Genomic DNA, 23,628 nt, shown 5'->3' with positions numbered 1-23,628 from the left:
TTATTGGATGAGTTGACTATTGTATGTCAAATCATTAGTCAAAAGCGCAAGTGGCACTTGCAGCAGCGGCGCACCAATATCTGTGGATGCGTCCTCCTGGATGCACACGGGCTGACGAGATGACGGCATAAGTGAAGCAAAATCAAGACATGTGTAACATGAATATTATGCCCAGCTAAGACAGACGGAAAGTTGTCTTATGATTGTTGTGGGATGGGTGTCTGGTTATGATTGTGGAATGCAAACTAGTCAAGTTCTCAACACGCGAAGAATGTGCTAATGCTGGTCGAGTATAAGAGAGCAGACATATTTCCTACCTATCATAGGCTGTTAAGTCGATGATCATGTCTTGAAACAGGAAAATAAGTTTGTTACTTCATGTTTTTGTCATGGAATCATATGTATCTTCGTGATTTAGGCCGGCTGGCAGCCTGTGCAGCCCAAGTTGGAGACAGCGTTGTTTGTGAGTTTGTGGAATGTATACATCCACTAAGACCGGATAGCAAAGGAGCTTTGACATGTCCATGAGAGATGATGACATGATGTGTCAGAGCAATGGATACTTTTATATAATCGAAGGTTCCAATGCATCAATGATCCCTCTCTTGGGTGGTTTCTAGAAGTCGTGATGTTGGCCGGAAGGAGGAGGAAGGAAGGGATGAGACGAAATACCAGCTGCTCACACGTGATTTTTCTATGACTTAAAGCAATCAATGTAACTATAGTTACTCAGGTACAATAGTGTGTTTGAAATGCGATCGGCTCAATTTAATTCTACCATCGTCTCTCGACGCTTCCGGGTTATCTTCTGCAGCTGATGTGCTGCAGTAAAAACCAGTCTTCTAGCACCTAGCATAAAGAATAGGCAATGATTCCCTGTGAAATTGTAATTATTATTTTGTCCTTTGATACAAGGACGCTGACGATGAAATTGCTCTGTAGCCCTACCTACAACACTCATCATCCATCTTCCTAAATAGGAAAGTTTTGGAACATGCCTGATTAGGGCTGGCCGAAGGGGAGCTACTTGGGGTAAGTGGGTAGAAACTTACACAGTCCCCAGGATTACGATCAATATACGACGGATTATTAAAAATTACTCGCTAATGACTTCTTTCCTTTCTTTCGAGTAGTTCATTTCGATCTTTGAGACCCTGTAAAGTGACTATCTCCCAGCTGGGATGTGTACACCTCGTAGATCCCGCTTCACATGCAGTATGATCGCACATAAACATACCCGGAATGACACGGGTACTGATAGAGAAAAGGAAGAGCGATAGAGGACTTCGAACACGAATATCCTCGACATTTGAATTGTTTATGTCTCGTCAAATGTGTCAATCTGATCCGTGGTCTGACATCAACACCATGGAGCCTCGAAAGATGGAACTTTTGTTTCGTCTGAAATCGCCCACCCGAAATCTCTTTAACTTCTCCACAGTGGGAACACCTTGGGACACATTGGCCCCCTCATCATGTCATAGTCCGGCCCTCTGCAGAGCAAATCAGCATCGCAGTCGAATCATGTCAAGATAAAAAGGGTGCTATGAGTACTAATAAAATTTTAGGTACACGTATATCGCGTTAGTCCGTCCCTCTCAACAGTACGGTATCATAAATGAGAGTTGTCCCTTTTGGTGTCAAGTGACTTCTCCCTTTCTCCTCTCCGGAGTCCTCCGCGCGCAATTTTGATGAGTCTAGAAGCCATTTGGAAAGAAAAAGAAACGAAGTATCCAACGAGTTCCCCTCACCGGTCTTATTTGTGGCTTAAAAAAAATACAGTGTCTGGATTCCGACCTTATTTTTCTGATGGAGCACATGACCGATCGTTGGGGACCTTAGTGTGGGATGAGAGGGCGGCGTTGTGATAGCTGTCAATGGCTTTATGCAGCTTAGAGATAGTGCGCATTCAGATATTTGAGAATTATCGGTGTAAACGCCATGTATTCCAAAGTTTCAGTCGCAATTGCCAAAAGGAATGAGATGGTCAACTGAAGCGAGATGAGAGATATGCACGGAGAGTCAAGTCTTGTGATGAGCGATATCACAACAGATCTAGATACAGTTGAGTGAACATTGAAACACACGAACCAACATAAATATTGACAGTATAATATGGCGGTTTAGCCGACGAAAAATCGTGACTCTTGTCAGGAACGGCGAGTCTAGGTTTGAGTTTCCCGGCGATGATGTTATTCTGTGGCACCGAGGGGTCCTCTTGGATCTTCGTTCAGGACCATCTTACCTTCTCAAGCGTTTTTCCCAAGAAACCCATGTAGATGTGTGGCTAGTCTGCGAAAAAAAAACCCCCGCCGATACCCACTTGTACCGCCGCTGTGAGAAGCTCCAGCACTGCGTTGCTCGATGCTCACAGCGATCACCGCTGGTTTGCCCCTCCACCCTAACAGCCCAGAGCCAGTATTAAATCTTTAAGATCCCCAGGACAGTTGTCCTCTGTTTTTCTCTTTGCAAGAATACCGATCCTCCCGTGTGAAGTCCTCATATATACCCTTTTTCATATCTTTACTCGTATTTTTTTCTTTGTTTCCTCACATAATGGCTGGCTCTCCTCTCGACCAGAATGCTGTCTTCGTACACGACAACAGTGTGCCTCCCGTGCACACCAGCCTGTTCGCTCTCTTCTCGTTGAAGGGAAAGACTGCTATTGTCACCGGCGGTGGTGCCGGTATCGGTCTTGCTGTCGCCCAGGGTCTCGCTGAAGCCGGTGCCGATATTGCCTTGTTCTACAACACAAACGAGAAGGCACCAGAGCGTGCTGCCGAGATTGAGAAGAAGTACGGCGTTAAGGGTAAGGATGTTCCTCCGGAGCGACTTGGGATGTTTGCTGTTTTGCTAAAATGACTCGTTCTATCAGCCAAGGCATATCAAGCCGATCTCCGTGACCAGAAGAAGGCCGAAGCCACCATTAACGAGGCTGTCAAGGACTTTGGTCGCCTTGACGTTTTCATCGCTAACGCCGGTATCCCATGGACCCAGGGTGCCACTGTTGACGGCCCCATTCAGCACTACCTCGATGTTGTTCAGACCGACCTCGACGCTACCTGGTACTGCGCTCGTGCTGCTGCCGCTCACTGGCGACGACAGAAGGAGGAGGGTACTGACGTGAACGGCAATAAGCTTGAGAACTTCACCTACGGAAGCTTTGTTGCTACGGCCTCCATGAGCGGTCATATTGTCAACATTCCTCAACTCCAGGCTCCTTATAACGCCGCTAAGGCCGGTGTCCGCCACCTTGGTAAGCACATCTGCTCTGTGTTTTGCAGCACACGATTATCCTTTTCCGCTGACAGCCAACATAGTCAAGTCCCTTGCCGTTGAGTGGCCCAAGTTCGCCCGTGCCAACACCATCTCTCCTGGTTACATTGCCACTGAGATCTCCAATTTCATACCCAAGGAGACACACGATCTCTGGAAGTCCAAGATCCCTATGGGTCGCGAGGGTATGCCCGAAGAACTCAAGGGTGCTTTCTTGTACCTCGCCAGCGATGCTTCTAGCTACACTACTGGAACCGATATCATCGTCGACGGTGGCTACTGCGCGCCATAAATTCATAAGATCCATAGATATAGAGCGAGTCCGACACGATTCGAAAAGTGACGTGTTTTTGCATAGATTTATCAAGGTTGATTTTGGTTTATCTTGATGACATCAAAGGATTTCTCTTGCGATTGACGAGATTATGCGATTTTGTTTTGTTGTTCTTGGTGACGATTGCTTGAACAATAGACTTTCAGTATATAGATTGAATCGGCTCCTTCAAGACCGGAAAAAAAATCAAGTATATGTTGACCTGATGACTTGGAACATACCTTTTGACAGATGAAGACTTAGTTCTGTGCTACCTGACTCAAATGACGTCGCAATCAAGCCCTAGTTTCGAGTAAGCAACATAAAAAGATTCTTGATCAGAAACATGTTGAGGACTCTCCACAATAAGTATACGAAAGAAGGAGAATAGAAATATCCTGCGATGTTTGTTGTGGAAGTCCTGTGACCTCGGGTGAATGACCGGGGGGAAGGTTGCAACCAGCGAGTCACGGGAACCTCTTCCTCTTCTTGTTCTTCACCCACTGACCCTCAGAGACTGAGTCCTGGTGATCGCTGCTCCTCCACCAGTCGCTCTCTGTTCATGGAAATGTCGCTTATCCTGTGCAAAAATGGCTGTCGCTGCTCGGAACCCTTCCTGCCAGGCGATCCCTAGATCCGCCGACTGAATCCTGTTCCTGGATACACCGCCGCCTCAGAGTGATACATCCTGGGAAATGGTCTTGTCACTTGATAAATGAATGCTCGACGTGATACAGTCAGCGTTGCGGTGAAAATGAGGATGCTGGATCGATCAACCCTAGACATATACATACTACATCCTGTTTTCCCGTCTCTTCCCCCTCCCCATTTCCTTCTTCATCTTCCTGGCATATACATGTATAGACCTAACCGTATCTTGGTGTGATCTCTGGAATTTGAGCGCTGATATCATGACGACCAATACGCAATCTGGGAACCGCTTGGATGCCTTGAACTCGAATATAAAGCAGCGTGCGAGACTAATGTCAATCGAATATCTGGTGGCCACCTAGCTGTCCACACTGTCACCGCTCAACTCTGAATCACCCTATTCATCTATTTGTTTGTATTACAGTACAGTCACGTTCAAAAAACCTTGACTGGTATTGTCTCCTATTGTTTGTTATTTTACACTTTTCATTCACCTTGTTTCTCGTACAATTGACTCAGCTACTTTGTTCTCAATCCCATCTTTCAAGCGCAGCCCCTTTGTATACTTCTCGCATTCTCCCAGCAATAACTTCGACCTCATCTCATGCGTTGATAGAAATCTTGTGTCCTGCACCGAATTGACACGAATCTCCGATTAACAAAAGAGCCTGGAATACATCTTTGAAGAGAGCACCGCCCAATGGTTCAGGAAACCACCGCTCGTAAGCGATCCTCAGGGTCATCCTCGAGACGCAAGAGGCCACTGCGACTCAAAATCAATCCGCCAAAACCTCCAAGGCTAATACTGAAACCACCAAAGCCACCTCAACAGCAGGCAACCAGGTTGAAAATGGTCGTGCGGTCTCCAGAGTCGTCTTCACCTAAGGTAGACCCTCGTCCTAGGGGTTGGCAGGACACACCGCTTCTTGGAAATGGTGAAGATGCCTCGTATGACTATAGCGACATCTGTAAAGTGCAAGCTATTATGAAAGTTTTCAATGGCATTTCAAGCGCGACCAGGAAGGTTGAGGTTGCAGAGCAAAAGCTCAACAGTAACGAGCGGCTGCCCAGTGACGTGACCATAGCTCAGGTGGGCGCTCTGAATGATATCGCTAGAGCTGAACTAGAAATGGTAAGTTTCCCTTCAGTTTAATTATGATTCCGAGGGTCACCTGACAATATCACAGAACGACATATTGCAAGAAGCCCTCAACTGCAACCACTGCGAGAAGACAATGCGTCTCAAACCCGAATCCATGGAGTCAGATATCCGACACGGCATTTATCGCTGCACTGAAGATCCCCCATTCCTTATCAACCCGCCTTATGAGGACGACGTGGCTCCAGACGAGTTTCCCGAGGAAGTCAACGACCCAGGCTATCTGCATTTAGCAACAGAAGCTCAGCAAGAACAGTATCTTGAATTAGTCGAGCATTTTATAGCTCGAAACCGTGAGAAGAAGGTCTTCTGGGGAATGGAAGAAGTTGACCAGGGCTACGAATCCAAATTCGCTTTCTATTGTGTGGACTACCATATTCACCATCATTTTGTCCACAGACGTAGCATTCTCAACTACTGTCGAACCAACGAGGAGATGAACGATATTCGAGACTGGAAGTACAGGCTGGCAGTATGGACTGCACAGAACAATATCCAATTTGCAAGTCAATCCAAAGAGACGCGGGACGAGAGCGAGTTTACTGTGACCACCACCTCTAGCATGACTGCCCCAATTCAGGTCTCCCGAACAGCAAAGCCCGGAGCATTTGACACCTCTCCCACCTCGACCAACTTTTCAGGAGAATCAACCGCGCCATCATCCCGAGAGTCATCCGTCTTCTCGTCATCAATTGCCCCTTCTTCTCCTTCAACAACATCCTCATCTCCACCTAAACCGTTGTCATTTCCCAATCCGTCTCCACCAACGACTCTCCCATGGCCCAAACAGCAAGCCAAATTCTCGAACCAAATCAGCCTGCATCGGCATTTGAGTAATCCTCATGAAAGGGCAGCGCGAGCCCGCAGCGTCCGCGAACGCTGGGAAGAGGTCATGAAAAAACGCGCCGAACAACGCCGTGATGGCCTCATCATAGCCAATTATGAAGCGGCATTCACGTTACAAAAGTGGCAGCGCCATAGAGGTGGACCACTTTTCATGGCCCGAGATGGAAGCATCGGGGAGTTGTTGAAACGATACAACCGTTGAGTCTCCGTACTTTCGTCATCAAGGATTCCGATTTATTCTTCGTCAGAACTTTCTCTTTCTTTGCCGTCCCCTTTCTAATAAAGTTGGAGCCCGGATGAGCTTTAAGATACCCAAGATACCCCTATTCATGTCATTTTCAGGAGACTCTAGTTACAGTACGGCGTTTACGGTTATTCACATATATAATCTTTTTGATCTCATTCTATGTATTTTCTCGATCTAGCGATGTTTGGCCAGGTGAACAACAAATAACAATGTATGTCACAATTTTCATTGATCGAGGAAATACCGAATTCTCAAAAAGCGTAAGGGAATTCAATTCGATTGAAATAAAAAAGCCGAGATAGTACGCCTGATATCTCTTAATATATATAATAGCAACCATGAGCAGTTATAGACAAGAAATCGAGACTAATGGGGAGTATAATCAAACAAGAAAGATATCAACGAGATCAAAGAAACATAATGAAAGAATGCAAAAGGCAAGAGAGTCACAGATTTCGAGCCTATTTCTTTTTGTTGCTGGTTATTCTTCCATACATAGAAGACTTCGAAACATTCAGTTGTAGTTTAGGAAATAGTCTGACAGATAAACCGTGCTTGTCAAATAAAATATATAACCAGAAGGAAAGTAATGACTGGACGTTGCATGTACTCTTCAACTTCCCCCTGTGATTGCTAGCATATCAAACAGCATCAGTGCCCGTCATTTCAACATCGACATTTGAAGTATCAACAATTGGCTGTTTGACATCAGAGAAAACTGCTGTCTGACCATGCTGCGTGTATTGAGGGCTACTCTTCGGCGCAGTTTCTGGCGGGTTTCCGTGCGACTCATCGTTTTTGAGATCTGGAAGTTTACGACCAAGTCGTTCACACCACGTTTGTGCACTGACCAAAGTCTCGTCCACGACTCGGTGGACCTGTGACATCATTTCGAGTCCCTCTTGAGCAAGTACAAGAACGCGATGTGCGCTAGACGCTTCCTCGGAGCTGGATGTAGTAGAGTCCGAAGGTGTTGTGGATGTCGATGCGATTTTGAATCGTTGAGGCAAGGAGATAAGGTGGCTGCGCACTAAGGTTCCCGCGTTCTCCGGTAGGGCTCCGCCTGTGTATTTGGAAACAATATTTACAACTTGCTTGAGTGTGCGCAACACATCTTCTTTGACGGCCTGCATATGTTGCAGCAGTAATGCACGGTTCTGCGATGAGTTCTCGTCCGTCAAATTCTTCTGCTTCTCTTCTTCCCATTTTTCCAGCATACTCTTTAGAGCCAGTACAGCCGAGTTGAGTCGGCCGTTCGCCCACTTGAGCCACTTTAAACAATAAGTCAATCTGCGGAGGGACTCTTCGCTCATTGCTACACCGAGTCCAGATGTTGAAATCATGAGCCGGCTCTGCCATGTTTTGTTCTGTTCTGCGTTGTTATTCGATGGTTGATCATGTTGCTGGATCTCTTCGTAATTCGGAGATTTCTGATCATCGTAAGGGGGTAGAGTCTCCGAATAAGACGTTTCCGAGATCGAGCGGTTGCGATTCATCTCGCTCATGGGAGGCAAAGCCTTCTCGAGATCTGTATTCTCGTCTACCTCACCAGAAGTAGGATTCGTTTTCCGCCGCTTATTTCGATCAGTTGATTCGTTCGTGTCCCTGCGCTGAAGTGCCCATCGGAGACCACCTTCCACACCGGTCTTGCGACTAACAGTGCCGACTGTATTGGCAACGGGTGAGCCGATGTTGCGCTCGAGAAACTCAGCACCGTACTTGAAACGCGATGAATATGATTTTGAAGAAGTATATGCGGACATGGAACTGTTGATAGCAGATGATATCAACGGATGTGTAGAAGTCAAAAGAGATATCAATGGTTCGGCCTGCGACTGATCAGATTGGGAAGCGGGGGAGGTAATCTGTTGAGGATGCGACTGCGATAGAGCAGGAGGATGAGAAGGAGGAGTGTATGCAAAGTCTATGATCACAGAATAAAATCTTCCAGTTAGTCATTGCTTCTTCCGGTTCGGCAAAGGTGATTTGCGATGTGCATATGGAGGTAGAAGAACTAACCTGAACGGAGACCCTCAAGCGCCTGCGCGGCTTCGATGTCGTCCATTGACAATACACTGGTGGCTCGTCGAGCCCGATCGTCGACACTATTACTATCCACGTCCATGATTGTATTGGGAGAGTTCATAAATCGTATTAGAGAAAGGAAAACCGCGGTGACGGAACAAAGGAGACCGGGAGATGCGTCGAGCGCTTCGGCAGTAATTACTGGCACTTAATACCACCGGGTTTATGCCCGTTGGGACAGAAGCATGTGCTTGGGCCTGTGACAGCCTAAAGAGAAAGCTGCTGATAATGTTTGATAGTATGCCTTTGTCGGATCAGGCAATCGTCGTTGGACAGCGGCCGTCAGGCGTTTCACTCTAGCAAAGTAAAATTGGTGGTAGAAAAGCGGTGGAAAAGACGGTTCGTTGAGACTTTCTCTTTCGATCTGGTAGAGACTCTTGATAAGATTGGATGGTGATTGTCCTTAACACGGGAATTGGCAAATTCAGCCGGAGTATTTGCCGTGAGTAACGTTCGTCAGACGCTGGTTGGGGTAGATGTCAGAGGGAGGTTTCGTTTGGTGATGTTGGGGCCTCAAGGTGATTTGGCACGTGAAAACGGCATGGCAGCGGCAAAAATCACTGTTTTTAAAGATGCAAGGGCGTGGTGTTAACTCGGGCTGTATGGGTTTCGATATTTAAGTTTGTCGAATGCATGTGGCTCCTTTATAGCTACGACGTATTCTTTTCCGCGCACGCACACTCACCAATGAGATCATATTGCGCTCTCAATTGTACGATCTGATTTTGTCCGTTCTGTGTCACGCACTTATGATACGATCTACTCTGTGTCTTTAGACTTACCTGTTCGGCAGTTTCGTATAACCAAAACATTTGGCTAATATAAGGTACGACTCATGTGTTTCCCTTGAGAGCAGATCAGAGTCAGACACAGGCAAAGTCACATGTCTTTGTTTAATAATCCGGTGTGCATAGATTTAGAATTTGATTCAAAATCATGTGATAATTGCCGACCTCGCCCGACATTCGCCTGGGCTTTGCTGCCTGAGCCCTAAGGCCTTATGAGAAGGAGAAGCTAGGCTGAATCGAGCAATTTCACATGTCGCGTTTCCTTTCCAGATTTGGCAGGTGTTCATGAATCGTGGACGATGGGACAAGGATATACGTCCAGTTGAAGCTGCATCTAACCGTCATAGGCTCGTCTTTTAGGTCAGTTCAAGCACTCAGAGTGACTCCAGTGTGCCACTGCATAAGGGTGGGTTCATCGGGTGTTAGGGTTCGATGATTAGCACGTGTCTGAGTCTATATTTCCTCAGTCTTTGATTGGTCAACGCATCACGATAATGCTTTGCTTCCAGATTACTCCAAGTACAGGTCTAAGTTAGGTGGGATAGAGATTTTCATGTGCTTTTCTTGGACTTCCAATATCTGGGCAAACCATCCGGGGGGCGGTGTCGTGGTTCTCATTAGGATCAAATAGTTTTTAACCTATATCTCTAGGGTACATATGTAATATCCTCAAAGTTGCTATTTGCGATGAAACCCAAAACATAGGTGAATATTATAATACCGAAATATCTTCAGTCGTAACCCAGATCGCATCCCACATCCATGAATATCATTGCTATATTGACCACCAAGGCAGCGGTGACAGTCAAAATTTAGACACATAACAGTAAATGTACCTCAAGTCGGGCTCCAAGGAAGCCCGCTTTAAATGACTAAAAAATTCTATGGTGATCAAAATCATAGAGGCAATGGCATCTCTCATGGTACGCACGACCAGCCGAAATACAATATTCAATGAAGCGGAACTTGGATCTGGTGACACCTACAAAAGCCTTCAAAATGGTGTCACACAACACACAGTGACGACTCAATGTTGACTTTGATACAGTCGATCAATTTCATTCAGTGCGTCAATCGCTGATTCCCGGTCGAATTCTTCTGAGCCATCATCATCATCGCTTTCTTCATAGCCTTCTAAATCCTCGGTTGCCAGTTGCTCAGCTTCTGCGCCTGCTAGTCGACGGGCAGCACTGCTGTTGACTTTCATGCTGACGTAGACCTGGTCACGGATCAAACGAGCTGGCTCATTTCCAATCTTAATCCAGCACAAAGCCTCACCTGCTGCGTACAGTGGGAAAGCAGACCGCCAGCGAAAGTAGTATGAAGCCGAAGCCAACAGTATTCGCCATTCATATTCGCTATTCTGCCACGTATGTACAAGAGGGTGGCAGATGCTAGGCATTTGTATTTGGCCTAGAGTTTCAGCAGCCAACTGAATCTTGAACGCTGTCGTCTTCTCTGGCGTTTCAAGAGAATGGCATCCGTGCTGCCATTTGCTATAGGCCTGGTCGATCTCCGCCTCTAGAGTTTTTAATACTCCGTACAATGCGGGGCCTTTCGCAAGTCCTATATTCCCACTTGTTCCAGTATCTTCCTGTTTCTCGCGCTCCGCTCGCGCAAATGCATTTTGCCAGGGACGAAGAAGGCTTTCATCTCGTTTATCTTCTACTCCACTAAACTTCTGGTTAAATTTCTTAAGGGCCTCTTCCCTTTCCTGAAACGCAATATCGAATCTCAGAAAATCATTAATGTTTTCCGGTTTCCCTTTCTTTGCGCCCAAATCCTTATACGCAGGTAATTGTCTCTCCCGTGGGCTAATACTCTTGCGGTATCGCGCCCATTGTTCCTCTGTGAGCTGGAGACCGGATTTTGTGCTGTCAACAAGGTGGCTGAGGAGCGTTGCCAATTCAAGTGATAACGGCGAACTAATCCCTTCCTTTTCATCATATGCCAGCTTGTTGTGTTCAACAGTGCACTGCCCGAGGTTTGTCGTAGCCAGGTTGAATTTGAAGGTATTTTGAAGCATATCCTCGACAGAGCTTACTGTTTCCATCGGCCGAGCATGCTTCACTAGTCCAAAGTGTTCTGGTCCAGGTTCGATGGCGGGAGGTGTGGTGTTGGTAAAAGATTCCACAATCCCTGAATCCCAACATACCCAGGTGCGGTCGCCGTCGTAATCTCCACCAGATAAGAGGCTTGCAAGTGGAGTCGTGCCTTTAGTCGAAAAGACGATGACATCTTTAAAATGCCGAAGCTCTGACTTCCAAACCGCTCTTCTTCTTTGGATGTCCCAGGGGCAATGAGCCGGGGTTCGTCCGACAAGAACATCCACGCCATCCACCATAGCATCATCAAAATAGGCGCAATCCCTCCACTGGCCAGAGAAAGCAAAATGAACCTCATTCTCTTCAAGTACCCCATATGGATCAGCGATACAATATGCATAAGTAGACAAAGGAATAGGAATATGAAGTTGAGTGACGTAACGGTCCAGTGTGTCCCGCAGACATATCCTCAGGCGCTCTCTTAGTGGATGAAAATCCCGTGGAGAAAAACCTGCTTCCAAAAAACGAATAATAGACTCTATGTTGTTTGATAGCCACTGATCTATCCTCCGTATATTTGTGCGAGAGTGGCCATCTTCAGTATTGGGCCGGATTTTCTGTATCAAAGCCCGAGCCAGGGGGATGCTGTTCTTTTCCATGACAATTTCGAATTCAGAATAAATACTCCTGATTGCGTCTCGCGCAATATCTGCCACGCGATTCCGAACTTGCCCGCGATTGTTCAGAACTTCGAGAAGTTGTGTATTAATTTCCGAAGATCGCAAAGGCTTTGACCAGCCTACAACCTCAAACGTGATTTTTTCTTTGTCGACATGACCGAAAAAGTCTCGAGGGTGCGGCTTGACCTTTAGTTGAGAGTCGGATACCTGAATCCAAAATCTTTCATCTTCTCCCCGGTCTCTATCGACCATCCACAGGCCTTTAGCTCCGGCAATACGACCCTGAAACGCGCTCGGTGTAACCCCGTCTATCCCTAGTTTTGTACATATGTCTCGAGCTAGTGAACGTGACATCAGAGCGCATCCGTCGTTCATGACGGGCTTATCAGGGGCGTCAGGGAGCTTCAAGAACTGATGTGGCCGAACCACCACTGTTGCCCACGTCTTCGAAAGTGCAAGACTAAGTCGACTGAACAATTTGCAGTCTGTCTGACTGCGATTCTCATTAAGTGGGGTGTGCCACTGTATCAGTTGGTCCACCGTCATTCGTGTGTGTGATTCCGCCGCCTCATTAACGGGCGAAAGAGTTGGAGGTGAAAGTCTTGTCGTGAAGTCAGAGCCATCGACAGCGAAGAAGTCTACACGGACTCGAGGATCGCCGGGCTTGGATTTCTTCTTCGATTTAAACTCCTCGATATAAAAAGCTTTCCAGGTTCGTTTCAGGAGATAGTGATTGTTTTGGACCAACCAATCAGCCAGAGCCTCGCGAAGAGAGTTCCGATCTTTAATTCGCAAATGACCCGGTGGCCGCGAAGGATAGGGCATCGTTATGGTCAGAAATCTGTCTGATCCGAAGCGACGGTAAAAACGACATGTCCGATCAATCTTGAGCGGATTAAGTCGGAATTTGAAGATACCAGGTTCGTCCTTGGTGCACCAGTCAAGGGTACCACTTAGGATCACAGCTTCTGAGAGCCTATCGCCTTCAAAACGCCCGCAGGCAGCGTTCCAAGCTTTCACAGACGGCTTTTCAGGAAGGGTCTTATTATTACGTTGGCCAAGATCCGAGAGCCATTGCCAGAAGTCCGAATATTTCTCGTACGGCTTATCACCGACAAGGATATCCTTTGGGTTCATATCCCAATATTTCTTAACTCGCTCCAGCTCATACCTAGCCCGCAGAGGAACCTTTGCGGAGAAACATTTTTGGTCTTTTGAAAAAGGACCATTTCGAATTAGCTCGGCCACTAGTTCCTGCTCTACGGAGGGTTGTTGCTGCTCGGTTTCACGGGATGTAGGAACATCGCCTTCTAATGACTTTAGCATCATGCTGAATTCTTCGCTCATCATGATTCCATCGACAGAATCGGGTTGCGTTGCGGTTTCATCTGACGGCTCGGTAATTACCGTATCGAAAGAAGTTTCGAAATGCCGTGAATGTTCTGGCCGATCAAACACAGGATCTGCTGTCGTTGTTGCAAAACTGACTTCTGGGCTCGTTGACGGGCCTGCCATTCCGAAGGATGATGTATCATTGAGAGGGGAGCTTTGGGCGGCCTTGCTGGCAGGTGGCGGATTTCCCCGAGATGATTTCGCAATGAACATATGGTCCGTAATCTTCGATTGTCTTTTCGTTGTACTCCTAAACCTCTGAGCCTCGACGTTCAGTTTGTCAGCTCGATCTGAAGGATCTGTATTCAAGTTGAATTCATTGCACTTCGGGTCGTCATATTCGTCTAGGTTGCCCAAAGACGGATATTGCCCTTCGGCAGGCAGAGTCGGGGAGCTAGGAGCCGTGTAAAATACCTCTTGATCATTGCTAGCCTTCCTTTTGGCCTGCGGCGTTCTTGCGACTTGGGGCTCTTGGTAATTGCAGTTGGAACTGGTTCGAGGCGGCCCGTTGGCTAGGTTGCGAGGACGGGGTGATGATTGCGAGCCTTCCAAAGGGCTTTCTCCTCCCCTTATAATCCACATCTCTGAATGAAGAAAACCCCATAATGTGTCCACCCTTTTCAGACGTTCCTCGCCTGAGGACTGATAGCGGTGGGTATTACTGGTTTTGAGAAAATCTTCTCTCGATGGAACGGTCCCGGATTCTTGATTCGGCTTATGTACCCATTGCTTGCCCTGTCTTATTTCTGAGCGAACTTGCTCACGGAAACCATTCAAAGCACGTTCGAATGCTTCAGTATTCTTCCAGAATAATTCTTTTATCCAAACTCGACATTGCTCCTCCTTTGACCTTTCAGTCACAGGCCGAGAACTGGGGGACTGCCATTTTGGATTTGGGATTCCCAAGGCAAATTCGTAATTTAGGTTTTCAATTTCTCTCTCTAAAACTTCCACTCTCTTTCCAGATGGGGTTCGGGGGAGCGTTGATGCCATCTTCGTGATCTGAATCTCAAAAGCCTCCTCGGCCACAACCAGGGGCCTGAAATTGCTGTCTAAACGATGCACTCAAGTCAATGTGAGGCTAAAGTAATATCGCACTGAAATTCTAGTATTGATTCAGGATACTTTGTTCTGAGGTTTTTCAAAGTCTGACGATATTGGAGCGGTAGCTGTCAGTTAATATGAACGTAGCCTCGTGTGAAGAGGGGTACCGAGTCTCGATCTATAAATATACAAACGAATGGCTTGAAGCAATCACATTTCTTGTGGGGGCTGTGATACGCAATTGGCTCTCAATTGTCTGTACTCTGTGAGAGAAGGAGGATATCCCGGCAACAGAAAAAACAATTCCAAACTTATTCTCGCATCCATGGGCATAGAAAACAATGTAAAGCGAATTCGCTGCGCGACTGCGAAGAGGGTCGGTACATCGTTAACAGCTTAAAAGTCTGAATAATAAGAACAGATCTAAATTGGTGGCTGGTGTGATGCAGCCGGAGTCGCAAAATAACTGGTGCTAAGTCGGTCAAGTGGGGGGATAAGCTGATGGCTGGGCGAGTAGGATCATGAGAATTGGCGAAGCGTTTGTCAGTAGTCGAGAGCAATTATTCTCTGTGCATTGGAAATGTGACGGTAGATAGAAGAGAAATGTTGAGTGCGTCTAGATGAAGTCTGTATTGTACGGAGTATAGATAGAGGAAAGACAAGCGAGGGTCATGGTACAGTGGGCAAGAACCATGGTCCATGCCTTCCTTCCGGTTAGGTTAGTTCCCGCTGTCCCCGTGGGCCCCGCTCTTTCCCACTCAACTTAGTTTGGCTCGGTAACTACGGGCAGGTTTTACATAGTAGAATACTCCGTACCGCCAAGCCCGCGACGACGGCAAAGGAATTGTTAGAATGCTCTATCCTGATTAGGTTTAGCGTAACGACTAGTCACATAGTTATAGGAACTTCGAGCCCGATCAGTAGAATCAACTGTTTGTGCTTCTAGGTCTCTATGAAAGCTCTATGAAAGAGTCTTTTATACGTGACGGGGGTGCAGGCAGTGATTGACCATACGACGTATCCAGGGACTAGTCTAGAACAGGAAAACTAACGGTAAACGGAAATTCACAGGGACTGTTAGTGATCCTCCTGTTGTTGACGCTCGACTTCAACAATTCTTCATGGAAGCATGATTGTCCAATTTGCTACCATCCAACTCTAGCCCGCCATTACCGGGACCCGACCCGGCATCCTTCTTCCACAGAACACATCTCTACCTGGCGACTCCTCTGAACAGGCGCAAACAAAAATCCCACTCTTCAGAGTGATCTTCCGAAGCAGATTCCCGTGGCATACCTTCCTGATTCGGTCTGCTATCGTGACATTGAACTCTTCTACCTACGAGACTCTCAGAGCAAAAGTGACGTTCTCTGTGCTGTCATAGAGCTTTGTAACGTTGACCGTAAGGTGCTGATGGGTAAGTGTGTTTATGACCTCAAATACTGCAGTGCTTGATCCACTACTGACCCATCCTGCCAGAACCAAAATTTTTATGCACGGTGACTATCAATTGGCATATTATCCAATCACTCAAATCATTTCTTTCGCTTCTCGGGATGGAGCATTTGTCAATACCAACCTCACACCTACCGCTGGCTAATATATATCTTCAAGCCTAACCTCCTCCCCACCCCACTTCCAAAGCACCACTTCTTCTCACCATGTCAAACGACGACCGAGGATATATCCCCAAATGGGGCGAGTTGCCCGTCGAGCAATACCTAATTGCACGTTTCCCTTACCGGCTATACTGCTCAGAAAGATCGCTAACGTTCCGCAGAGATACTGGGACTTTGCAGCGACAGAGTCCTTCGACCAACAGCGCCTCCGGCGCATCCGGCAATTTATCGATCTGGACGAGATACCCCGCGAATGGGATCCCGTCAATTACGGCGCACCACCGCCATGCATGCCCACGGCGGAGGAGATCGACACAGTCCTCCGTCCCTGGCGGTCGGACGAACTGCGCCAGAAAGCATGGGAAATTTTAGAATCGGGCAACGTCGCACCGATCTTTCTCCGGACGCACTATGACCCGGATGATGAGAAGATGGAGGAATGGGTCGGTGCATCGGAGGAGTTTGAGAACCAAGCCTGGTGGGCGTGCTTGAACGATGCAACTCTCTTCAACTTTGGCTCTGACTAGCAGCGCGTATACGACATCACGCCCGAGGTTGCGGGTCCGGTGAGCGGTGCCGGGTATAAGCGATACCCGTCACCAGAAATTGTGGAGACGTCACGAACACAATTCAAGACCTCCCTCAGCAAGTCAAAGCAGGAGCCCGATCGGTGGAGGGAGGATCCGCATCGCTTTATTGAACTCGAGGCAGCCGACCTCCTCCGCACAGTGGCAGCAGCGTACATTCTCGTTGCGGATCAGGAGGCCTTCGAGACCGGCGGCCAATTGCGTCTGGTTTATGTGGACGGTAAGCGGAATGTCATTCGGTAGACCCGCGTCGAGGCCGATGCGCAGACGATCACGGACGTCATCATGGACTGGGATCAGTTGAATCTGCCTCCGGACTTGTGGGAGGAGGGGACCATCGGTGATAGGTACCACGTTACCGGGGATTTGGGGAGAGAGTTGTATCAATTAAGCGAGGCTGATATGGCGGATCCTTGATCTGCGTATAATTCTACTCAGGAGCTTTATCTGGCCATTGCTCATTCCTGTTGTGTGAACTATTTCCGCAACATGGACCCCCAGTTTACGCAAGCAGCGTATAGATAAGCGCAAACCAAGACAGCATCAGAGACGAGGACAATTAGAATAGCTTGTATTGCGTCTCGTCATTTAATTCCTGCGTCCAACCTAGCTTTATATAACCGGTGGGTCCCAGAGTGAAAAGAAAGGGGGCGGCGATGAGTGGAAGAAAGGAGTTGAAGGGAAAGAGAAGAAGAAAAGAGGGCGAAGTCGTATCTTTTATGTCGGGGTGATTGTGAAGGAGAGGTTACGTGACGAGATTACATACACAACGCTCTCATTACGAATTTTCTAGACTAACCACAGACTTGGAAAAGCAGTAACGGCAGACGAATCGAAACTATGCCGCTTCGGTAACATAAACATGTTCACGCAAGTAATCCTTCCAGTCGCGTCCGGTCGGGGGTTTGCCATCAAGTGCGTGCGTATCACGGGTGGAAAGGAGATGATAGATCTCATAGTGGCCAGTGTTCTTGGCAAGAGACAAAGGAGTGTCACCCGAATCGTTCTTTGCAGTTGGATCAGCATTAGCCGAGATTAGAAGTTTTACCTTCCGGAGGATGCCTTTGACAAACTTCTTCGAGGCATTGGAAGTCACTTCCGCCAACAGCAGATGCAGTGCAGTATTCTGTTGCTGGTCTGTAGCTGTGACATCGGCGCCATGCTGAACTAGCAACTCCACCATTTTGGTTGAGTAATTATACGCTGCGAAATGGATAGGGCGCCACCCATCGCCGTTGACAACCTCGACCTTGGCCCCGGCGTCGATGAGCAAACGTGCAATTTCGACGTGGTCCCAATTACAAGCCACATGTAAAGCAGTCGCACCATTAGCGAGAGGAGTGTTAGGGTCTGCGTTATATGCAAGCAAAGTTGTCACATTGTTCACATGGCCCCCTTTCACAGCCTTCATCAGTGGCGTCTTTCCCTGAAGATTCTGTTTGTTTACGGCCTCCAAGGGACAGCCCAATTTGAAAAGTATAGGTAGGACGGCAGGTGATTCATTTCTACCACCATGATGGAGTATATTGTTGCCGCCCTCGTCGATTGAGTGAATATCGGCACCCATCTCGAAGGCGCGCACAATTGTGGCCTCCGTGCAGATATGGCATATGGCTTGAATGGCGCTCTTGACCTTGATATCAGCCCCACAATCCAACAACACATTCACCAAATCCTCATGACCCAAGCTGGCAGCAGTATATAGAGGGCTGAATATGTCTGTAAGTATGTCTGTTAAATTTGGATCTGCTCCGTGCTTCAAGAGCAGTTTGGACATCTCCACGGGACGGGGGCAGTTAGCTGCCAAATTCAAAGGTCGATTCCCAAAGATGCTGCAAGTATTGGGGCTAAGGCCATGTTGCAAGAAGCTGTCCACAACATTTAGCTTACCATTGCTAACTGCATCTGTAAACTTTGAGCGCGTGTGGATGTCAGACTCCTGTACTTGGTCCCAAAGGATGAGGCGGTCCACATCACCAGTCTCAGTGAGGTACTTCTTGAATTCTTCCTCTGTCGGCTCAGCCAGTTTCACTGCAATGCGGTGACACTCTTCCCTAAGGATCGACCAGTTCTTTGAAGTCAATGCGGCGAAGTGACAGAGATCGGCGGGGCTGTCTTGCAAGAGGGAGCCGATCTTTAGGATGAGCTCTACTGGAAGACGCGCAAGCTGACTATCTGCAGTTGGATCAATGGTCAACTCCTTTGGATATATGTCTTGTATTATAGCATTATCCCCAGAGGCACGTGCTCGAAGGGTGGGGGTGTGCTCGTGAGCGTATCCAGGCATCGTGCAGCAGTAGCTGTGTTGCGAAGGCTGCTGACACGTAGAGATGTAATCGAAACAAGGTGATGGGACGCGATGAAAAGGGAGTAGATATAATATTGTTCGATTTTTATTCCTGCCTGGAAGATGAAAATTTGCTTTGGAACATGTTCTCTAGAGAAAATGAAAGCCTATTTGTATTTTGACTTGTCGACAACAATCCTCAGATTTTGCTGAAACAGTGAAGCAGAAGTGAGAGAGAAAGGAAATCCTTGAAGGGAGAAATGTGGAATTGCAAACAATTGGTGGCCCCAATAAAGAGTCAAGTTCTTTCATGGTGACGCCCAACTAGAGCTTGACTAGTAGGAAGGCAGTACCCAACTATTTTCAAAACATAATTCCAAATGAGGCTTGAAAGAAATGGTTTCGAACGCAAAGTGAATGGAATTGTTAGAGAGTCATCGAAATCTTCTTTGATAGATATATATATATATATACTTTGCTATCCAGATTGTTACAGCAACTAACATCAAGTCAATATCAATCAATTCGAAGCAAGGCGATGTATGGAACTAACTGGCCATTCTACAACAAACATTGATACCTTCTTTCAATACTACCGAAGACTACCGGTCCTTCACCAGTGAAGGCGGAGCTACTGGGAGGGTGTTTTTCGTGCAAGATGTAACTATTCAGAAGTAGGGCTAGGGCTACACTACGTCACCTGTCTGTATGTGATTTTATAAGCCTTACTGCCTCAGGAATCCAAAGCGCGGAGAAACCCTAAGAGGATATCCAAGACGGGATATTTTTTCCGTTTTAGGAATGAGTCTACCAACCCCAGTTTTTGCCCTCTTGGGTCAAGCCGTCCAGTATTTTGCCTCTCCCTGTTCGGCCAGTGAGTGCGGATATTCTATCTGCGCTGATAAGAAGATATAGGTACGTATTTGATAGGCTGTAGGCTCGTGGTGATGTACTGATTGACTCTGGTCTGGAACGCCCCTCTAGTAGATATCCATTGCGGGGGAGGTGTAGATAGTGCAATGTATGTCATGGATAGTATCTGATAACTGATAATACGAATAGCTCAACGTCCTTCAATTAGACAAGAACGAGTGTCAACTATTTTGTCTACATCCATGGGTGATATGAAATATGTTGTGTTACCTTAACTTCGGAACAGGCATCAAGAGTCATATAGATGGTCAACCCTCATGAAATACAGCTGGACCTTATCCATGGATGCCATAGATACGAGGTTGCTTAGACATACCGATAATATTGCTTATCTTGAGCCCACCAAATTCCTTGATGTAACTGCATCTCGTCACCAAACATGGTAAGCAATATCTCACTAGCATTGATTAGCCATGAGTAACGACCCTTGAATAGGTTGTTCCCTCCCCAAACTCTGGCTCAATACAAACGCAAAAAGTATGAACAAACAGTAAACGTTGGAAAGACACAGGTAGTAGAAGTTGTGTCTTGTGATATTTCCCCGGGGGGTCTTGATTACTTTTTTGCGTATCAAATCCCCCTCTCTTCAGGATTCCCGAAGTCCTTGTTTCAATATCGTTTCTAGAACATCAGTTCCTTGCATTCTATTTTAACTGCCATCTTGATCCTTGTATATACACTTCCCTGTACCTTCCACTGCCAGTCACGGACGTACCATCTCATGAATGTATCTTGTGGCTATATCGTCTTGATATAGGTACACGCATACACTCGTTTGCGTAAGTCCCTCATTATATCCAGCAGGAGTTAACTTTCCCTTCACAATGACTTTTCATATATGGAGCCTCCAGTGGCTGGTCGGCCTAGCTCTGTTGGGTACAACTGTTATATACGTTGCCTTCACCAGAGTCAGAGGACGCAGCATACTAAGCCGTGCCCGCAAAACATCAACATCAAAGACACCACCACGCTCGCTATCCCCAGAGAAAAAGCCTTCGGCATCTTCAGGTGCGCCTGATACATGTTACAGCGATGCCCTACCCCCTCCACGAAGAGAGGCAATGCTCAACATGAAGAGCAAAATACCCAAAACGGCCTCGAAGCATATTAGTGAAGAACATATCCTCAAAAACATTCTTCCCATGACTCAGAATTATGAAACCGCTAGTGATGGACTCTATACTTCGATGGGCTTCTCTGTAAAGGAGATCAAGGAGATGGGAGACTTTCTAGATTACTCTGCGCTGAGTGGTGTGCCCTTGCCGAATGCTCATCAGGAGTTTAAGATTGAGAAAGCCCTGCCTCGACCATATCGGCCGTTTAGATGGAATTATCATCAGACCATGTGTATGTTCTTGAGTATTCTGGATGTTCTCAACGATAGAGGGAAAAAGAAGCTAATCTATACTAGCATTGAAAAAACTTGAAACCGATTGGTGGGTCGAGCTCGAAAATACGTACAAAGAACGAATCGCCCAGCGCAAGGCACTATATGAGAAGCATGGCAAAGATGTGCTTGACTGGATGCCCGGATCGGAACTCGCTTGCAAAGAATTGATGGAGATGGTCTTGCAGTTTATCTGCGCTCGCTACCCTCAATATTTTTCCATTCGAGACGACCGTATTTTGGTAAACAAGATTCTGGAGACCGAGCAGGACATCCGTTCCAAACAGCCCTTGGAAATTCTCATGGACAATGTCCCCGAAGACTTCGCCATCACCTTGAGAGACGACAAAACCGGTTATTACGTGTTTCGTGCAGGTGTGATATGCTCATCGCTCGGTTGGAATGTCGGTACCAAGATTGGACTCCAGCTTCATGAAATTCATGCACCAGTTCCCGACTACAAGGAGAAAATGAGGTTCTCCATGGACCGGTAAGTGTAGTCACAATTTCGTGTCTTATTTTCCATCGCTAAATCCAGTAGATTCTTCACCAAAATGCCAGCGGATAAGCCTATCCAACGTGGCTCGTGGGGCTTAGAGATCGATAAACCGTTGTACATGCCAGCGGGACATCCACACGAGCAACACAGACTGTCGCAGAAACCAGATCTTGCCCTTAAAGACTGCTTCCTTCGAGTTGACTGGCAGACATTACGACGTCTTCCCATCTCTGGAGGTATAGTCTTCAACTTCAAAGCGATTTTCACTCCCGTTCAAGAATTTAGAGACGAGCCGAAGATCCCCGCATTGGTTGCCAAGATTCTACGAAACGGAAAGGAGAATCTCATGAAGTACAAGAGCACATGGCATGTAGAGCATGTTGTGCTTCCCGCATTAGACAAATGGAATAAGGAGCAAGAGGACAGCGGTGCCATTGAAAGGAATTGGGAGGTGACCACGTTAGATGAGGATCCGTGGTACAAAGGTTGGGAAGACAAGTGGCACCGTCAACAAGGGTTTTAGGTGGATCCATTAAGAGTTGCTGTTTTCTTGCGAGATCGTCGAGCGTTTCAAATGCACGCATGTAAACGTATCATGTTCCTATTATCGGATCCGTCATGATTCATGGAAAATCGGCGTTGGTGAGATTATCTCAAGATTTCTTATTCCATTTTCATTCCTCTTGCCGCATAGTATCTGAACCGCGATCACTATCATCGTCTTGCCTGCTGTGGTAACTTGCCACACTCTCCCGGTCAAGTTCCTCCAATTCATCAGCCAACGGGCTAATTCGTTCTTCCAATAAGTCCAGATCTTCTAGCATTTGTCGAGAAGGTAGCTTCCATAAACTCGTCGCGCACACTCGATCTTTCGTGAGCAAATCGTCGATAAACTGATCCATGGTGGTAAGAACGTAATTTTCGCGCATCCTTCGCTTCAGCTTCCTATAATCCAGCAGTAGCGGCTCCAGATATTTGTAAATTTCGGCAGCTTCGAACGTAAGACGAATATAAAATGCGGCGAGGGATCGTAAATACTTGAAGTCACCTCTACCTTTGACCACTTCTCCGTTGATTTCTGTATCCTCCGGGTTCTCCTCATCTCCACTTCCTGGATCAGTGAAATTCAAATATTCGAGAACAATGCTTTTCTCTGGCGCTAGCTGAAGCATCTTGAAAGCTAGGCAAAGGAACGGAGTTGGTTTCTGTGATAATCCGTACGTTCCACCGATCGACGTCAGTTCGATTGCGCGATCACACAGTGTGGCAGCATTGAGACCGAAGCATTGCTCTTTCCAATAGTATGAATCTGTGATACGATCGCGTACAGCTTTTTCGAACAATGTGACAGGATTCACGCCGCGGACGAGGGGGCCAGTGTAGCCTCGGTTGTCGAGAAAGGTGCTCGCATCCGCTCGATGAGACGACATTCTTTCAATTATACGTTTTTGACCGAACAGCCGAACGTTCCGGGGATATTTAGCACTCAAATGAATTTATCCAGCAGCAAGTTGATCCGCGCTTGTGTTTTTCCTTACCTTGAGGTGTCCCTATCTAACCTAGTTCGGTCTAGGCTTGCGGTCCCGTTATCGATCGCTGCGGCCTGAGGCTACACTAAGTGCGGATAGTTGCGCCGGGCAACGGCTTCGTGTAAACATGTCAGTCATACTACTTCGTTCTTCCAGTAACAAATGATGTGCATGTGTCCAGTCTAGATCAACCAAAAGGATTCTTGATAATGTCCTTCTTATTTTGATACCAACTCCAAGTCCCAACTACCTCAACCTCCT

The 23,628-nt window shown here is 47.0% G+C and overlaps 8 protein-coding genes across 9 annotated transcripts; 4 read left to right on the top strand and 4 right to left on the bottom strand.

The window, feature by feature from the left end:
* Positions 1-1,447: 1,447 nt before the first annotated feature.
* Positions 1,448-3,816, top strand: TSTA_114010 (carbonyl reductase, putative). 2 transcript variants are annotated; one of them, XM_002481533.1, is made up of 3 exons: positions 1,448-2,809; positions 2,876-3,256; positions 3,321-3,816. In XM_002481533.1, the coding sequence occupies exons 1-3, from the start codon at positions 2,557-2,559 to the stop codon at positions 3,566-3,568; spliced, it is 882 nt and encodes a 293-aa protein (XP_002481578.1). In that variant the 5' UTR covers positions 1,448-2,556; the 3' UTR covers positions 3,569-3,816. The 2 variants fall into 2 exon arrangements, with proteins under 2 accessions (XP_002481578.1, XP_002481579.1); XM_002481534.1 differs by having other exon boundaries at positions 2,876-3,816.
* Positions 3,817-4,940: 1,124 nt separating this feature from the next.
* Positions 4,941-6,542, top strand: TSTA_114000 (uncharacterized protein; the record flags this gene model as incomplete). Its single annotated transcript, XM_002481532.1, has 2 exons — positions 4,941-5,372; positions 5,428-6,542. The coding sequence occupies 2 exons, from the start codon at positions 4,941-4,943 to the stop codon at positions 6,445-6,447; spliced, it is 1,452 nt and encodes a 483-aa protein (XP_002481577.1). The 3' UTR covers positions 6,448-6,542.
* Positions 6,543-6,751: 209 nt separating this feature from the next.
* TSTA_113990 (clock controlled protein (Ccg-8), putative) lies at positions 6,752-8,694 on the bottom strand. Its single transcript, XM_002481531.1, has 2 exons — positions 8,512-8,694; positions 6,752-8,416 (listed from the first exon to the last, which is right to left on the bottom strand). The coding sequence occupies exons 1-2, from the start codon at positions 8,636-8,638 to the stop codon at positions 7,134-7,136; spliced, it is 1,410 nt and encodes a 469-aa protein (XP_002481576.1). The 5' UTR covers positions 8,639-8,694; the 3' UTR covers positions 6,752-7,133.
* Positions 8,695-10,049: 1,355 nt separating this feature from the next.
* On the bottom strand, positions 10,050-14,475 carry TSTA_113980 (RNA-directed RNA polymerase, putative; the record flags this gene model as incomplete). Its single annotated transcript, XM_002481530.1, has 1 exon — positions 10,050-14,475. The coding sequence occupies one exon, from the start codon at positions 14,473-14,475 to the stop codon at positions 10,393-10,395; it is 4,083 nt and encodes a 1,360-aa protein (XP_002481575.1). The 3' UTR covers positions 10,050-10,392.
* A 1,595-nt stretch (positions 14,476-16,070) lies between these two features.
* Positions 16,071-17,182, top strand: TSTA_113970 (uncharacterized protein). Its single transcript, XM_002481529.1, has 3 exons — positions 16,071-16,588; positions 16,673-16,939; positions 16,976-17,182. The coding sequence occupies exons 1-3, from the start codon at positions 16,220-16,222 to the stop codon at positions 17,147-17,149; spliced, it is 810 nt and encodes a 269-aa protein (XP_002481574.1). The 5' UTR covers positions 16,071-16,219; the 3' UTR covers positions 17,150-17,182.
* Positions 17,183-17,570: 388 nt separating this feature from the next.
* On the bottom strand, positions 17,571-19,019 carry TSTA_113960 (ankyrin repeat-containing protein, putative; the record flags this gene model as incomplete). Its single annotated transcript, XM_002481528.1, has 2 exons — positions 17,571-18,907; positions 18,977-19,019. 2 exons carry the CDS (start codon positions 19,017-19,019, stop codon positions 17,571-17,573), a joined length of 1,380 nt encoding a protein of 459 aa, XP_002481573.1.
* Positions 19,020-20,603: 1,584 nt separating this feature from the next.
* Positions 20,604-23,023, top strand: TSTA_113950 (uncharacterized protein). Its single transcript, XM_002481527.1, has 3 exons — positions 20,604-21,299; positions 21,364-21,829; positions 21,881-23,023. The coding sequence occupies exons 1-3, from the start codon at positions 20,777-20,779 to the stop codon at positions 22,359-22,361; spliced, it is 1,470 nt and encodes a 489-aa protein (XP_002481572.1). The 5' UTR covers positions 20,604-20,776; the 3' UTR covers positions 22,362-23,023.
* On the bottom strand, positions 22,513-23,343 carry TSTA_113940 (RNA binding protein, putative; the record flags this gene model as incomplete). The annotated part of the gene is made up of 2 exons (XM_002481526.1): positions 23,060-23,343; positions 22,513-22,984 (listed from the first exon to the last, which is right to left on the bottom strand). The coding sequence occupies exons 1-2, from the start codon at positions 23,266-23,268 to the stop codon at positions 22,513-22,515; spliced, it is 681 nt and encodes a 226-aa protein (XP_002481571.1). The 5' UTR covers positions 23,269-23,343.
* Positions 23,344-23,628: the final 285 nt, after the last annotated feature.

This window comes from Talaromyces stipitatus, genomic scaffold (assembly GCF_000003125.1).
Source record: "Talaromyces stipitatus ATCC 10500 scf_1105507295555 genomic scaffold, whole genome shotgun sequence".
Taxonomy (NCBI): domain Eukaryota; kingdom Fungi; phylum Ascomycota; class Eurotiomycetes; order Eurotiales; family Trichocomaceae; genus Talaromyces; species Talaromyces stipitatus.
Note: the sequence above shows the minus strand (reverse complement) of the source record. Positions and strands in the feature narration are given on the sequence as shown.